This window comes from Paramisgurnus dabryanus, chromosome 9, assembly GCF_030506205.2.
Source record: "Paramisgurnus dabryanus chromosome 9, PD_genome_1.1, whole genome shotgun sequence".
In the NCBI taxonomy this organism is placed as follows: Eukaryota; Metazoa; Chordata; class Actinopteri; order Cypriniformes; family Cobitidae; genus Paramisgurnus; species Paramisgurnus dabryanus.
This window is the reverse complement of record NC_133345.1, coordinates 35,833,689-35,851,437: the sequence shown is the minus strand read 5'-3', so window position 1 is coordinate 35,851,437 and position 17,749 is coordinate 35,833,689. Positions and strand designations below refer to the sequence as shown.

The following is a 17,749-nucleotide window of genomic DNA, read 5'->3' as shown; positions in this document are numbered from 1 at the left end:
CCTTTATGTAGAAAAAATTCAATCACAAAGGCGACGTTAGCTTGGTTTTTACAGATAAAAGCATCAGATGCATAAATGCAGTTAAAATCGTCACACAAATAGCAGGGGTTCACAAAATATTTTATTTTTCGAAATTCTTGAATTGATCTATAAATGTTATTTTATAGCTCATTGGTAGAGCATTGTGTTAGCAGCGCTGCTAACGCAAAAGTCGCAGGTTTGAACCCAAGGAACACATGCTGATAAAAAATATACCTCGTAATGCACTGCGAGTCGTTTTAGATAAAAGTGTCTGCCTAATGAATGAATGTGACCCTGGACCACAAAACCAAAATTAGTCAAAATGATAGATTTTTCTTTTATACCAAAAATTATTATGATATTAAATAAAGATCATGTTTCATAAAGATATTTGGTAAATTTCCAACCATAAATATATAAAAACTTTATTTTTGTGAGTGGATGCAGTTGGACTTAATTTGGACAAGGGCGATTTTCTCCATATTTTGATATTTTTTGCACCATCAGATTCCAGATTTTCAAATTTGTTTCTCGGGCAATTGTTGTCCTATTCTAATAAACCATACAGATAGGGATGGGACGGTATCATGATTATAGTGACCAAAGTTAAAGGCGGAGTGCACAATGTTTGAAAAACATTTGGAAAAGGAGACGGGCCGACTACCAAAACACACTTGTAGCCAATCAGCAGTAAGGAGCGTGTCTACTAACCGATATCCTTGCCGGGTTGTGTATGTGTGAGGCGGGTCTTTTAAAAGAAGGTCCAGATTCTATTGGGGTAGGAGCGTGTTTGTTTAGGTGATTTCAAATATCAACATTGGCTTTCAAACAATGTGCACTCGACTCCGCCTTTAACATGGTTCTCAATATTGTCATGGTTTTGTTAAAATGAGATGGAAAGTTTAAAAAGAATTGACACACACACTGAAAACATCTGAAAAAGTTCAAAATCACAATTGAATGTCCCTGAAATTATTTCTGTGGTAAAAAATAAATAAATCTCTCTAATAAGTTTACCATGAATGATGAATACAATACAATACATTATCCCTTAAATGCCTTTTTGTGCAAAAAAAATTATATTGCATGTGCCTGTGTCAAACTGATTCTGGCTGGACAGGATTTACCGCGAGTTTTCAAAATCATGGTAATCAAACGCAGTTGTAATGATAATTACATTTTAAACGATAATACTAACCGCCAGGAATTTTTTATCGTGGCTAATCACGAAACCGGTTATCGTCCCATCCCTACATACAGCAATGGGAAGATTATTTGTTTGTATTTATTATTTATAAAAAATTACCCTTATGACTAGGGCTGTTCAAAAATATTGTTACAGCCAACTATCGTGATACATTTTTTCACAATAGTGTATCGATATTTCAATCTCTAGTAGCGATATATTTAAAAAAATCCCTCTGTGTGCGTCAAATGACCTCCTCCGCGGCTGCTATAGTTGTCGCTGTCTAGATGTCTGCAGAGCTGGCACCAGACCATAACTAACAGGGGGGCACGTGGCTTCCAACGGGGGGGGCACGCAATTAGCAACAATAACTTGCAAAAACAAGGCATTAAAACAACAAATACAGTGCAAGCACACACTCATATGATACAGCTGGTACATACTGTCAGCTCATCAGAAGATCACAAACCTTGCGCTCCGCTGTGCTCGCGCTTTGCTCGACGCAACAACAAACCACCCTCGCGTGGCGCAAGCCATTGAAATGAATATAGCGCAGCTCACACCACGTCCTAAAATCCGCTTTACCATAATCACGTCGTGCTGTTAACGGTCTTTAGCCACACTTCACATTTAAGCTTACGTAATTTAAAACAACGCTAACTTATTTTTTAAAAAGCTGAAGCCGGCGTGTATGAACATTAAACTTCCTTAAAACAGTGTCCTGTAGATTTGAAAATTCAACTTCGACCTCTAATCTCCGAGTTTGAGCCAATGGGTGTTTGCATGAAGTCGGATGGATCAGGCTGTGCTGGTTCGTTCTAATATCCATATTTTACAAGATCCATAAAATGCCGTGAAAAAACACGTTGCTATTATCAAGTCACATTAATATGCTAAAGACGTAAAGACGCATGAGACGCCACAATAAAACCAATCAGAGAAACTGGGCTATTTTAATTTAACTCTTTCCCCGCCATTGACGAGATATCTTGTCAATTAAGAGAAAACGCTTCCCCGCCAATGACGAGATTTTCCGTCTTTCCGCAATACCGCTATTATCCACCAGGTGGCGCCCTTCCGCAACTTTTTAAAACCGGAAGTATTGCCCTATGTCAAGCTGCTGTATGTCCGTGTCTGTTTTAAAGATCGCTCTGAATGGGATCTATATGAAAAGTCCGTCATAAAAATGGAATTATCTCTGCTTTTTGCTCAAAATATGGTGTTTTTGCAAAAACCTACCCATATTCAAAAGCTGATTGCAAAAGAACCACTAAAGGTAGGATGAAACGTTTTTTTTTTTTTGTTTGAAAGCAGAGGGTCTATTCTTTCATTTGGTATATCGTATGTTTATATATTTAAAGAAGAACATTTTCTGGAAGGCATTAATTCAACATTCAATGTTTAATTTATTTGAATTATTCTTGATATATATTAAATTAATAAAAAACTGTGTAGGGGGGCATGGCACGCGAATGCCCCCCCTCGCCGCCGGCCCTGGTTGTCTGTCATATACGGTCATTCGGCCAATGTCTCAGAAGGTAGCGGGTGTGAGAAAATGGCAGAAGAAAAAAACCCTGCAGCTTTCAAAGCTGACGTGTGGAAGCACTTTAGTTTTTTTAATTACTGCAGAAAAAAGTATTGCAATGCATCGCAATATGCAACGTATCGTATTACAACGTGCTACACTGTATCGTGACATGTATCATATCGTGAGGCCCTTGCCAATACCCAGCCCTACTTATGACTTGTTTGACCCTTATGACCCTGGTACAGGGTCACAAATGTAAATGGAAATACAGGTTTGTATTACAGCTGTTCAGAAGCAGAGATGAAATAGGCTTTCGTAGCATGTGGAGACATTAAGTGAAGGGAGAGTAGAGAGAGAAAGAGATTCCAGGTTCACTTTAACCATCGAGTTGTTCTTTGTTCCAGACATGTAGAGCTCATTATGAAGAACGACGCCCTGCCCGATTAAAGTGCTCTTCTTCATTGTTCTGATGTTACCCCACTTCTTAGACTCCACACAGAAAGATGTTATCAGGGTTTTAGTATTGTTACCCCCGATTACAATCAACTGATTATTGGCGGCTCCCAAAAAGTGCAGGACGGTGAGGTCAGCGCTCGATCGGGTGAGTGTAGGGAGCAGTTCACACCAGCAATCTGAACCAAAAGAAATGTGAGAGATTATTTGATCAAAAATGTGACATGAAATAGATCTCAGTGTTCCTATATCACAAATGGTAGGTCATTGTGTAACAAAGATATGTATATATGTACAGTTAGATATACATGTAAGATATAAGATGCACATAAATATTATAGTGAATTGCATGACATTTACACGCTGTACCTTCTCTTGTATCATAGCGCAGCACCAGTTTCTCTCCGGTTCTCTTGATGTTCCCCAGTACATAAAGGCAGTGCCCCAGACTGGTGGTAAGTGGGGAGTCATGGGATAGAGATAGGGTGAACTGGAAATCCGTCAGAGGGAGGGAAGAAACGAATTCCCAGGTGTCCGTCCAGGGATCGTACACCTCCACAGCGGTGTACACACCTGTACTGGAGTCAGGCGTCACGAGTGAATCCAGATACCAGCCACCCACAGCGTAGATTCTCCCTTCACACACCGCTGCACTGAAGTGACGCCTGTGCTGAGAGATTTCACAGAATTACTTATTTATTTTTACCTTTGATCAATGAATGGGATATTACCATGATAATCTGTAGCTCAACGGGTACATTAGCAGCGCAAAAGGTTTTTGGTTCAAATCCCAGGTTACACACATACTGATGAGTGTAGCTTGATTGTAAAGGATTGCATTGTAAGAGACTTTGGATAGAAGTGCCAAATGCGTCAATATAAATGTGAAATTGACAGTGGTTTGTTTCTTAACATTTCAAAACTAATGGCCATGTTAAATTTTTTATGGTGTTTCTTCTGCATTTTGACAGTAAAACCACCCTTAAGAGTATTGCTAATAGTCATGTGATCTGTCCCAGCAAGCAATTTTGCATTTAAAAGATGTCTAACTGTGGGTTCACACCAGATATGAGTTTAACGATTTGCGCGAGTAGATTACATACAAAGTCAATGCAAAGACGTGACCAGACGCATCCTCGCGTGGGGCGATGTGAATGATTCAATATGGACGGCGCGTTTGTTGCGAAAACACGCGCTATTTGCCTCAAACGCATCTTCACCCAAGTAGAAAATATTCAACTAGAGCGAAAAATTCGCATGACACGAAGTTAAATCCCTCGAGTAATTTAGAGCGAGTAACGTGATGCCCCGTGTTTGGTGTGTACATAGCATAATGCGGCATACACACCAAACGTGAGTTCAACGATTTGCGAGTAGATTACATACAAAGTCAATGCAAAGACGTGATCTGACGCATCCTCGCGCAGGGCGATGCGATTGCCGCGAATACACGTACTATTCGCCTCAAACTTGCTTTCGCGCAAGTTGAAAATATTCAACTCAAGCAAAAAATTTGCATGACATAAAGTTAAATCCCGCCAGTAATCTAGAGCGAGCAATGTGATGCTACGTGTTTGGTGTGTACGTAGCATAACGTCCAAATACGGCCCAGACAACTAGGCTGAAACAAGTGAAAATTTGGTTTGTCAGTACATTTTTTTTATGGAGGATAGCCCAAAATAAATAAAAAAAGGGACCAAACACCTTGTAATCCTTGTTGCCTTTGCTTACATGATGGAAAATCAAACATCTCACAAGTTATTTTGGTAACCAAATTCAAGTTTATTTGGGCTAGAAGTGGGTTACCCATAGTTGGACTATAAAGGGTCTATAGTTAACCTAGACCTTGTAATGACAGCTATTGCTTGTTGAGGTAGCTTGATCTTATTTTGATTGTGAGATATTCCTAGTTTGCTGACCCCGGAATAACATTTCTGTAAAAAAACCCTATCCCTATAAATCCCTAAAAGCAGGGAAATGATCCTTTACATTAAAGGAATAGTCTACTCATTTTCAATATTAAACTATGTTATTACCTTAACTAAGAAGAGTTGATACATCCCTCTATCATCTGTGTGCGTGCACGTAAGTGCTGGGGCGCGCTGTTACACTTCGATAGCATTTAGCTTAGCCCCATTCATTCAATGGTACCACTCAGAGATAAAGTTAGAAGTGACCAAACACATCAACGCTTTTCCTATTTAAGACGAGAAGTTATACGAGCAAGTTTGGTGGTACAAAATAAAACGTAGCGCTTTTCTAAGCGGATTTAAAAGAGGAACTATATTGTATGGCAGAACAGCACTTTTGGGAGTACTTATTGTTATTGGCACCATCTATACCTTAATCATAGGAGCTGTCGACACCCACTGATTGGTAAAAGGGTTGTAGCGGAAGGATGCCATCTTGAATTCGTAACCTTTCTTCACACGTTGTCTGTACCCTCCTATAAGATAGAGATAATTATGTAGCACAGCTGTAGTAAAGCACCACTTATCTGCACAAAAAGGCAGATCGGTGACAGAACTCCATTTCCCACAATCCCCTTCTCCCTCCAGTCTAAAAAGCTTTCGGGCAGCATCTGTTTCCGGGTCATTCCTTGAGTTCAGGTTCTCCTTCCTTAGGCAGCACAACTGTGGAGTTCCACTTGACCTGAATCTGAGAACTTTAGTTTGAAGGTATGGATCCAAGCCTTTACTCAGGTGTGGAAGCTCCAGTAGATGCTTGCTCATGTAGGCTAGTACAGTGTCTTGAATTTCCACACTGCACAGTTCCTCAGCTTGCTGTAGATAACCCAGACAGGTGTTCTCCGTCAAGACCTGAGAAAGGGTGATCAGTAGACGATCCGTGAAGCTGGAAACCAACAGGTAGCTGCTCGCTCGTAGATGTTCCACTAGAAGGTTCTCAGGAACGCAGAACCGCTGTAGGAAGCAGAATTCCAGAAGGTTGTGGAAGACCAAAGATGGAACGTGTTCTAGATTCACCAGCCGTTCAGTTGTCTCTCTCATACAGGAGTGGGACAAAGCCCTGAAGTACTCGCTGCAGTCTGCAAGCTTCTCCAAATCCACCTGAAAGTAAGTACAGATAAACATAACACTGGTGTTTGTACAAATATTTGTGGGCCAAGATCGATACTAGATACTCACAAAGAATGTATGTGTGCTGGTTTTCACCATCACCATTGGTCCGCTGTTCTGGTTTCCGTAGGTCCTGTAGTCTTGATGTGTTCTCCAGACATCCACCTGTTGGTTTTCAGACTTGTGCTTTGTAATATCAGCATCTGCTTGTCTGAACTGAGGCCAGCTACTTTTGAAGCACACACGTCTCCAAATTTCCTCTATACATTTCTTAAGCCATGTGCAAAAATACATTAAGACACCAACTAAAATCTGCCAAGGATCAGCCATCTTCTCGATTGTGTTAAAAGCTCTGCTAGATGTTGGCTTTGGTTAGCCTTAGGTTGACACAAAGCGCAACATAAAACTAACAATCAAAGCAAACCTGAGTCACAGTATCATCTGAGATTCTGTCATTCCCAGGTAAATAAAGGAGAAATTCAGCTGTTGGTTGATCATGGATGTTTTCGAAGCTCAATATGGCACCCGTGTGCCAAAGGGATCGCAGCTGAGCTATTTTTAGGAGTGGTGTAGTGCGAATGGAAACAAGCTTGCTGGGGCACACTGTTTGTAATGAGGTATAATGATTTTAACTTTTATATTCATCTGTAAATGTTAAAGCACTGCTCAGGGTTTTTTAATACCAATTTTAAATTTGACACACACAAATGGCAACTGTAAGTTGTTGTTTTTCTCTTTTTATTGAACAAAAAAAGAAGAAACAGAGGTATTATATCAGAGAGGCAGGTTTACAGTATAACTTAAAAGTACATTGGTTTTAATAGTGCCATTGCATCTGAAATCAATATTAAGAATCACAGATTCTTAACAAGCAAGAATTTTGAGACATATGTTTAAATGGCGCAAGTTCAAAACTTATGGTACTTGCCCTGTGCTTTAGCCCCTGAATTTAGAGACGCTAGTACAACAGAAAAACATGCAAAGTTGTAAAAATTATACATACATTTAAACAAAAATAGTAATTCTAATGCTCCCAATATCATTGTCAAAATAATAAAGATCCTTGGCCATTAAAATGAAAACTTCGGCAACAACCAACGCTATAACGTTACTATCTCACATTCATGTTTTTTAAATGGGTACTCAACAAAGCTTCATTAAAGCAAAATCTTGCTTTTGACAAAACAAAAATTATAAATAAGCATAAAACAACAGTTAAAATAAAAACCAAGCAAATTGTTTACAGTTGCAAGAAACACATACTTTCTCATGTCTGGAAAAGGCTCTGAATACATAAAAAATTATATATATAAGCATACAGTATGACAAACAGGTGTGATAACTGTTAATGTATGTAAATGTATTTAAACTCAATTGATTACTCAAAATCAATAAAATATTAATATTTGCCATTTTAGATCCTATAACACCTTCCTGTGTTTCTGTTCTGCTCCTGAAAATATGTTTATTCTGTGCGGTTTACATTAAAACGTATTGAGGTTCATTTTCCAAAATCATTTCCAGTTTGTATCAGGAGTATGTTTTTGCTTTCCATCAAATATAAAAAACGCAAACAAAGCCATTTAACACATGGAAACAAATTAGTTAATATATGTGCCATTTACCAAAGTAAATCTATTACAGAACACCTCGGTCATTTTTTCACAGTATGGAAATAAAAAAGGGATGCAAAATGTTATGATTTGGACCCTGTGGTTTACACAGTATTAATGATGGACGGACGGACTTAATTTTGATAACACAAATAAAGATAACATTGATAACACAGGTCAGATAAAATGTAAACGGTTATATAATTTGAAAAGATAAATAATTATAAATAAAATGACTGATAATTTGACTTTAGCATGAAAACGTTTGAACGGTGCATGAATCAATTAAACATATTTAAAGAGACAGTTCACACAAAAATGAAAATTGTCCTCAAGTTTTAATTTTATAATAAATAAATAATTAAAAGAAGAAAAAAAATTAGTTCTGCTGAACAACAAAGGAATATATTTTGAGCAATGCAACTTTCCTTTCCTACTATGAAAGTCAATAGTGGTCCTGTTTTCTGCTTGATTACAACTATTTTAAGGAGATCAAAGAAATTTGTTCAGGTTTGTAACAACTTGAGGTCAAGTAAATGATGACAATTTTCATTTGTGAAACTATCACTTTAATTATTTAACCATTATTTTCTCTAACTGCTAGTTGTTTCATGCTTCATTTTTGCAAGGGACACAACATCAAGCAACCATAAAGCAGCCATAATTCTTTACATAACAGAATTTTAAGGCAGGGTATCTTTGGATATTTTCATTATTTAAATATAATGTTCCTCAGAATAAACCGTTCTGTTTTAAAAAGCCTCAGTCTGTGCCATTTTCTTAATGTTTTTGAAAAACAAACAAAAAGATATTGAGAGGGATGCTGCTCATGTGAAGTACAGTATGAGCTTTAGAAGTGATGAAGAGCTTAAGAAACGAGTTTCTTCTGTTTGAAGTATGTGCTAAACCTGTGCTGTGCATAATCCTGAAGACAAACAAACATACACACAAAAAGAAGAGAAAAAAAACAGAAATGAGATCGCAGAGATCAGAAATGTTCAGGAACTATTTGTTCTGTACACAATTGGTTTACTATAAACACACTGTGATGTCAGAAGTTCCTGTTTATAGGTAGTTAACAAATCAATTTGTTTTACCATTTCTAACCACGGAATAAAATAAAAACTAACAAAAGAAATTCAATTTTCTGATAAAAATCTGATATGGTCTTGTGCAAATCTAAAGTATAGCTCACCATGTATCCAAACTCGATTTTGGAGATCTTGGCTTGTATAATGGACCACAAACCCCAGAGGAAATGAGACGCAAGGGCAAACCTAAATGTGTGTGATTTTTACAGATTGGAAGACAAAAAGAGGTAAGTATGTGGAAATAAAAGTAAATGTGTGTAAATATATAAATTTAGTCTTATGAATGATATCCGTACCGGTTTGCCTCAATGATCATCTCATCTTCTAACCTGGCTTGATCTTCAGGAGCTACGATTCCTCTTTCTGACAGATAGTGTCTGATAAAATGTAACTGAACAACAAACAGAAATGGATATTAAAGGAAAAATATTTATGTGAGACCCTGAACCACAAACGCAGGCATGAATAGCATGTTAAGGGTTTCACGATTTCGATTTTAAATCGAAATCGATCAAAATTAAGTCACAACCTCGAACTTTGAATTAAAAAATACGATCGTCGATGCTGCCACGCCCCCATGTCACGTCCGGTCGGCTTGCCAAGCAGGGGAAAAAACTCTGGTGCCTTTAAAAACATTGGTCCAGCGGAACGCAATTTATATTTTAAACACCAGGGATGTATTGCAACAACTCCTTGAAATGCATATCATAAACAGGATTATTTACTACCTAGTGATCTGACTTTGGACAGAGCGCAGCTTTCTGCACGTAAGTTACACGAGAGTGAGAAAGGATTTTTGTGCAGCGGGTTATATTTGAAACAATAGGGATAGTTTGCCTCAGCTCGCATGAAATGCATAAAACTAAACAAATACGTAAGGATTACTACTTTAGTTTATGTTTAGACTTTGGACAGATGACACGCGAGACAAAGAGAAGCGCAGCTGCTTATGACGCGCTGGATTTATTTAGGATGCTAGGAGTCCAAGACACACGCATTAAGTCCATGTGCGTGCAAGAAGGAATCCTCACTTTACAAGCTCTCTCGTGTAAAGTGAAGCCCACAAACCCTCATGCGAGGAAAAGCACGCAATGTGCATGAAAATGTGAAACTATAATAATAATGACATTTTTTTGTCTTTCAAAAAAAGGTAAAAAAAAATCGAGAATCGAATCGAATCGTGACCTTAGAATAAATAATATAAAAAAAATAAATAATTGTAGTCGAATCGAGGATTTGGAGAATCGTGACACCCCTATACGTAGCAAAAGCCAAAAATACGTTGTATGGGTCAAAATGATAGCTTTTTCTTTATTGCCAGAAATCATTAGGATTTTAAGTAAAGATCATGTTTAATAAAGATATTTTGTAAATGTCCTAGTGTAAATATCTCAAAACTTTATTTTTGTGAAAGGATGCAGGACCAAGGCAATTTTCTCAATATTTAGATTTTTTTGCACCCTCCAATTGCTGATTTTCAAATAGTTTTATCTCGGTCAAATATGGTCCTACATATAAATAATTATAAATATAGCCTTATGACTGGTTTTGTGGTCCAGGGTCACATTTGGGTCATTAAAAATATATTAAAACTAAAAAAGTAGAAAAGTATTTGAAATTTTCACATGATTCCCTGAAAATTATTTCTAAACACTTAATATCGATCAAGTCAGGCAATTAAAGATCACACTATTAAATATTAACATGACATCAGATAGGTTTTTGACCTCAGCATGTCAAAGTTATTGTGACAACCTGTGACATACTTTTGTGACATGTCAGTTCGGTTCACTAGGTGGCAGTTTTGTCAACACTATAACATTGATCAAAACAAATGGTTTATACAACGGACCTTGAAGTATATGGGAAACAGCCAAATTGTAAACATTGCTTAATGTAAAATAATAATATGAATCATACATCCTATCATCCTTTTCCGATTTCAGTTTGCATTACCTAATATTTGGAATCGATTCTGCAATGGACAAATACTTGGTACAAGATTTCTTCTATCTGCAGCCTGAAGACAATAAAAGATCAAACGCTGTATACGTGTAAACGAGGGCACATGACTCACCTGCTGTTCTCTGTTGGGGTAATTTTCCACCTTTGCCTTGAAGAATGGCCACTGGTCATGGGTGTAGTCATAAATCCATTCACAGAAATGGTTCCCAAAGTCAAACCCCCTACATCATTAGTAATAATTTCATAATTAACAATGAGTACATGACATTTAACATTGGGGTGTAGTTGCACAGTCACTCATTTATTTTATTTGTAATTTGTTTCACCTGTAGTTATAGCTGCTGTATTCAAAATCAATAAGCATTAGTTTGTCGGATGAATTTTCTCTGCCATCCAACATAAGGATATTTCCTAAAAAACAAAGTATGAGTATGTAGGTGAAAGGGCTGATGTGTTACATAAGTGTACACAACACAACTGGCAGACCTTTATCAGATTAGAGATAGTGCCTGGTGGTAGCGGTGCCAAGAATGTTTTACATGGGATCCAAAATCTGATGAAATGTTTCAATGTACCATTCCTCAATACTGTACAAAAAGTTCATCACAGCACACGTTGAATATTTTCGATTTGGGATCGGAGCGTCCCCAACATGCTTCCGAGCAGATTCAGGCCTAGTCCACACGGACACGGGTATTTTTATAGCCATGACTTTTTTACGCGTTTCGGCCATTCGTCCACACAAAAACGCAGTATCAGGGCACTGAAACGAACATTTTTGAAAACCCCTGCCAGGGTGAAGATTTTAAGAAACGCTGGTTGCAGTGTTGTCGTGTAGACAGTAAAACCGGGGTTTTTGCCTTGCGACGTCACTTTTGTTAGGCTTCTGATTGGCCAAGGTGGCTTTATGATTTGGGTTACACCACCACCTGCTGGTGTGGCATGCTCTTGACAGCGCTTGATAGCGTGTTTTTGCTTTTCCTTTTCCATGAGGACGGAGATTTTTTTTAAACCGAGCATGTGTGGACGGGATTTTTTTGGAAGAAAAACTTCAGTTATAAATATACCCGTGTCCGTGTGGACTAGGCCTCAGACGCTCCTAACACACCGCGCACCACATGAAAATCTGATAAGATAATAGGTCAAACCACGGAGACGATTGGGACTTTTACCTAGGACTGGGGGAAAATTGGCCCAAATTTAGCCTGATTATATTTTAAGTGTACAGAGCATAAGTGAAAAGCACCATGGATAAATCAACCTAGTCCTGTCTTGTATCCTTTACAGTTTACATATGCAAGTATATTCTGTTGTGTGTGTCATCCAAATTATAATTCCCAAAAATGACATTTTGTTGTACTTCTTTAAACAGTAACTGAATACATCAACACCTTAACCACCAAAACATTGCCCAAATTGTATGCTCACAGACAAAGCAACAGGTTTATATATGGGAGATACAGTATATTTTACCTTCTTGTACATCGTTATGGCAGAACACTACTGGTGAAGGAGTTGCAGCCAGCAGTGACCTAAAAGATAGAGAGAAAAAATGATTAAATAAAATATTAAAGCTATTTTCCTTATAAACATACTTCTAAATGATCGTTGTTATCACGGTTTTAAAAGGGACCGAACAACATATACAGCACTGGGCTGGATAAAACACACACATGGACAAGCAGATTACTTAATGCAAGGGCATTCAAAGTTTAAAATGCCAAGGATTCCCAAATACGCTAATCTTTTTATGAGAGACTTCCTTAAATATATATGGAACTACAATGTTGTACTGCACTTAGTAATGCGCACTATAATTTCGGACACCACTAAAATAATTTCTTTTCTCAAATAGTGCACTATTTAACGGTATAGGGGGCTATTTCAGACACAGTTTGTAGTTTTATTCCTGTGTCCCCATCCTAAATGGCTTTGAGCTGACGATACACTGTCAGCAAAACACACGATAAGACAGAATGACATAAGCTTGGTAAATCCTGTTATACACACGCAGACGCACGGAGCTGGTAGTCATTTGAACATGCCATACTCTGTGTGCATGTTAGTATGCGTTCATGACCATATTGGCTGATCTTTGGCAGGCACACTGCTGCATGCCTGCGGTCTATCAACTGCTGTTATCTAGAAGTTCAAGTCTGACAACTTTCCTCTTCCAGTCATATACTTACACTTTCTATGTTTTTTTTCTCACCTCAGACTCTCCAGTTCTGCTGGAAGGTCATATTTCATCAGCTTGTTGAATTTTTTGATGTGTGCTTCACGAACAAATTTTATTGTCAAAACTTGTTCCATGTACCTGTTTGAAAAGAGGCACAGATAAATGTCATTTCAAAAGATGCAACCCTACCAATGTATCCACACATGCAAATGATTTAGTTTTACATGACACAACTTGGTAAATTTTTGTACAACTACTACAATGTTATCCATCAACAAAAGAAAAGTATTCATACTTAAAACTTTTGAAACTATAATAACTAGACTCCATTAGCAGCCAATGTACATTATGTGTATCGTACAGTGCGTAAGATCCGGTCAGACTTTTTCGTGACAGCCGTTTTGTTTTTCTCTCTTCTTGGTGTCTCTGCGTTCGTTACTAGTACGCCACTACTCATCGTACGCGATGTACTACATTAAAACTCTCTGGTGAATGCACATCGCACAAGCTAGTTAGTATAGTTTATAAAGTTTTAAAGATATTTTTCTTACAAAATCACCCTTATGGTGCGTTCAGGGTTAAGTCAATGCAAAAATGCGACTGACATCCTGTGGCGCGTTTTGTGCGTTTGATGCGCAATTCGTGTTATTATTGATTGAAAAATATGAACTTCGAAAAGATATTTGAAAATTTTAAACCAATTAGGAGCTTGTTCTAGTAGTGACGTGACTATGACATAGCGAGCTGAGGCAGAATTACGAAACAACAATGGAGGACAAAATCATCGTTCGCTCTAGGTGTTTTTTCGTGTGTGCCTCATATATCTTTAAAAGTGAACCTGATGGCTCTTTAATCGCCCCCTGGTGGCTGGCTGCATAAACCCCACCCTCTCCATGCAAACGAACGAGACTCTGCTCTAAATAAAATATTTTTTACACTTAATAAAATCTTCTGAAAGATGCTTTTGGTCCTTTAAGGTAGTTGTTATCACGCTGATATATGTTCAAATGTTAATTTTTGTGATAAGTTTCATTTTAGCTAGTAATTTGATGCAATAGAAACAGGACGTGTTTTATGATTGTGGTTGAATTGGGCGTACAAGCGTTTGGGCGGAAGTTTGATACCACGGCTCCGCCTCTGGCCCTGGCTCCAAACTGACGTTTTTACGTAACATGGCAGCGCCCATGGTCGGACGTTTTTGACTTTAATTCATTACAATAGAATGATCTTTTTTTTACAGTCTATAGTGTTTCTCAAATTCGAGGATGTGTCCTAGGAAGGCTGCATATCTCGGCTGCCATGTCATCATGCATCGTTGAAGGACATCTTAATCCTAAGGATGCTTCGAAGGCAGCCTTTGTTTCGTGCTCTTAATTTGAAGGATGCATGAACTGGACCCTCAAATCACCCACAATCCTTTGCACACATTCAAAAAACATCGCAAGAATCAAATTGACACTTTCATAACCCAATTTCATTCTAAAATATAAGCCAAATATTGGTAGGAAATGAGTGGCCATGGACACTTATTAGACCGTCTCATTCTAGCGTTTAAAGTTGTGGAGGACTCGAACCTTAAACTGTCAGAAGGACTGTACTAGGAAGGAAAGGGGCATCCTCGCGTTTGAGAAACACCCTGTATGTGGACACCTGGAGCTGTTTGACATCTTCATACTTTTATAGAAATAGGAATAACAGGATCTTGATGGAAGAATATGAGTGAGGAGATCGGACAATCTGGTAAGTTGTATAAAAAAAGTGCATTTCATGGGGTAATTATATTATAGAGTATCGCTTTAAGGACACCGAGATATGACAGATTTACCGGTCAATGTTTCCAAATAGCCATTTCGGTTCCTTATTAAACGGCATCTCCATGGCGTGGAATCGTGCCACCTTACTGGCTATTTCAGCCGAAATGTCAGGGTTCCCCAACTGCTCTGTACTCAAGCGAATACTCTGTGAAACAGAAACACATCAGACTTATTACTCATACTTTGGATATGTGGATAATGTAAACAATTTCTATCTGTGTTTAGTGTAAACAATCTGTTTGAATCATAACTTCAAGGGTGTTTTAGGTGAAACTCACTGGCAAGTACTGCTCTAGACGGCCCTCTGGAAAAATGCCATAGAGACGTGGACCCAACTCTCTCTCGGCTAAAATGGCAAACATCACGCTTTCCAAAACAAGAGAATCAACTCCCTGTGTGTATGTGAACGGGATGCATATCAGAACACACAAAAGCACTGTGATAATGTGACAAATGTTTCATTCAGAAGCGTGGGCCATTGAAGCTTTCATAACCAATTCAGTAAACTTATTGTGTACGATTCTGGATTTTTCCACGTTGTTGGTCTATTTCACATGTAATGTGTGGATCCGTGTGTCACCTGAAGAATGGCCCCATAGATTCGCAGCAGAACTCTTCGAGGTTCAACCCCGACGGGCTGAACATGGTTGGGTAGACTGCACATGTACAGCAGGTTACTTAGACCTCCACTGCAGGGACAACAAAGATTATAAATGACTTAAAACTATTTTTTATATTAGTTTTATTTGTGTTGATTTACAAAAGCAATAAACAAAGAGGTTTACAACTTCATATCTTGGCTGATAATACTAGACCCAATGATATTTAGTAACTTAGATCCAATCTTGATGATTTATTAATGTTAATAAGACAAAAGTCTGTTCTATCACCCTGACCTATTTAACAATATCCATCATATAATTTTCTAGCAATTGCATGGCAATACATTTACATACCTGTAAACATTTGCCTTTACAAAACTTAAGTAAAAGATTACATTAAAGTTATAAACATTCAGCTCACCTGACTATGTTGATTTTGAAGTCATGTTCTGAAATAGTTCTCCATGACCCGGACAGAAAGTCACGGCACCAGTTAAAAGCCCTTCTCCTTGTTTCCGGGTCCACATCCACGCTACGTCCGTCCTGATAGGACTCGGCTTCCGAGTCATCATCCCCGTTTGCTCCGCGGGGACTGCCCACTCTCGTATGCCTCTCGTCGGTCACCATCAGTGAATCTCCGCAGACCGGTACTTCCACATGGTTATCCGAGACCGGGTAATCTTTCACGCATTTACCCAAATCTGCATCTCCATCAACCATACACTTCGCCATCTGGCTTGAATGCATGCTATTGCCTACAAGTGACCTAACTATCCTTAAGGAGAGTGAGAGAACCGAACGTGAACCGCTGCAATTGAATATACGCAATGGTATTAAATGCATGCGTATCGCGAGCGCACAATGAAATGATCCGTAACGATTAGAAGATCGGACCGGCTGTTGGATTCAGATTAACAAAAAATACAGACGTATTGCTTCTCGTGATATGACCTAACTGTTACTGTACATAGTCACACTAAATAATGTTTAACAGCTGTAAATTCAACATTGTCGCACTACAACTTCCTCTACTTCCTTGAGCACAACTGACCGTTAGCGTTCTCATATCAGCAGCATGAGGACTGTAAAACGTTGACGTTGATTTTAACCAATCAGGTTTTAGATGTCAAGTCCGTGACCTTAAGATCTGAGCGCTGAGTGGTTGGTTTGAAGCGCAAAGGATTGTGGGAAATGAAGTTTTTCAACCTCTTAGGTTTTCTGTAGTCCAGCAATCATACTGTACGTTGCATTGCTGATGTCTCAAGTTTCAAACTTAAGCCCTGTTAAATTTAATTGTTAATTACGAAAATATTGTTGTCTAATAATAAGCTAAACAGTATCTTAAAGTAATATTTTTTTGTACAATTTAAGTAGGCCTAATGGATTTTTGTAGACGGAAATACCTACTATGGAAATTATATGTAAATAATGAGGTACTGCAGTGGTATATATTAAATTTCAATGGTGTGTTACTATATGTTATCTTTACGTTACTGTATGTGCCTCAATATAAGGGTGTAGCCTATTCACGTGTGTAAGGTGTTTTGAAAGGATTTGACAGAACGTTTAAGATTTTCCATTTAAAGGTACTTTAATTGGCATGATTGTGTGTCTAATGTTTAATGCCAATAGATTGATTTATGTTAGTTTATGGTGCATTGACTATAAGTTAACAGATACACCTTTGGATTTTAAAAAGTTATAAGTAAATGGTAAAATTAGCATAAACTAAGATTAATGAATGCTGTAGAAGTATTTTTCATTGTTAGTTCATGTTAACTAATACATTTAACTAATGTTAGCAAATACAACCTTATTGTAAAGTATTACCAAAATAATCTTGACAGCAAATACACAGGATGTCCATCGAATTAAACGGCCTTCTATGCATTTGTAATTAATTATTTCTTTGAATCGATTAAACTCGAGGACAACGTGTTCCCTGCATAATCTATTTTGACCACTGGGGGCGCTCTTTTACTGTCAGTAACGCGATCAGCACCAGTCACTAAACAGCTCCTCTGTAGAGGATATAGAGGTATGATCTACACATTATAGAAATTATTATTCCTACATCTTCACAATCATATACACAGACAGATGTGCATTGATAAAACACCTCAAAACACAATCCTACTGTGCTCTCAAGTTAACTGCTTCCTTAAATAAAGTAAAAATAAATTGGTACTAAAGTCACAATATGCAATGATATACTTTTTA

At 37.9% G+C, this 17,749-nt stretch overlaps 2 protein-coding genes across 3 annotated transcripts; both read right to left on the bottom strand.

The window, feature by feature from the left end:
• Positions 1–964: 964 nt before the first annotated feature.
• On the bottom strand, positions 965–6,779 carry LOC135773778 (kelch-like protein 32). Of its 2 annotated transcripts, none has more exons than XM_065283584.2 (4): positions 6,368–6,779; positions 5,531–6,256; positions 3,558–3,858; positions 965–3,367 (listed from the first exon to the last, which is right to left on the bottom strand). In XM_065283584.2, the coding sequence occupies exons 1-4, from the start codon at positions 6,593–6,595 to the stop codon at positions 3,024–3,026; spliced, it is 1,599 nt and encodes a 532-aa protein (XP_065139656.1). In that variant the 5' UTR covers positions 6,596–6,779; the 3' UTR covers positions 965–3,023. The 2 variants fall into 2 exon arrangements, with proteins under 2 accessions (XP_065139656.1, XP_065139655.1); XM_065283583.2 differs by having other exon boundaries at positions 6,335–6,777.
• Positions 6,780–6,984: 205 nt separating this feature from the next.
• Positions 6,985–16,617, bottom strand: chkb (choline kinase beta). Its single transcript, XM_065283588.2, has 11 exons — positions 15,951–16,617; positions 15,508–15,616; positions 15,206–15,319; positions 14,939–15,072; positions 13,147–13,251; positions 12,408–12,466; positions 11,261–11,345; positions 11,047–11,155; positions 9,266–9,360; positions 9,074–9,155; positions 6,985–8,803 (listed from the first exon to the last, which is right to left on the bottom strand). Exons 1-11 carry the CDS (start codon positions 16,370–16,372, stop codon positions 8,747–8,749), a joined length of 1,371 nt encoding a protein of 456 aa, XP_065139660.1. The 5' UTR covers positions 16,373–16,617; the 3' UTR covers positions 6,985–8,746.
• Positions 16,618–17,749: the final 1,132 nt, after the last annotated feature.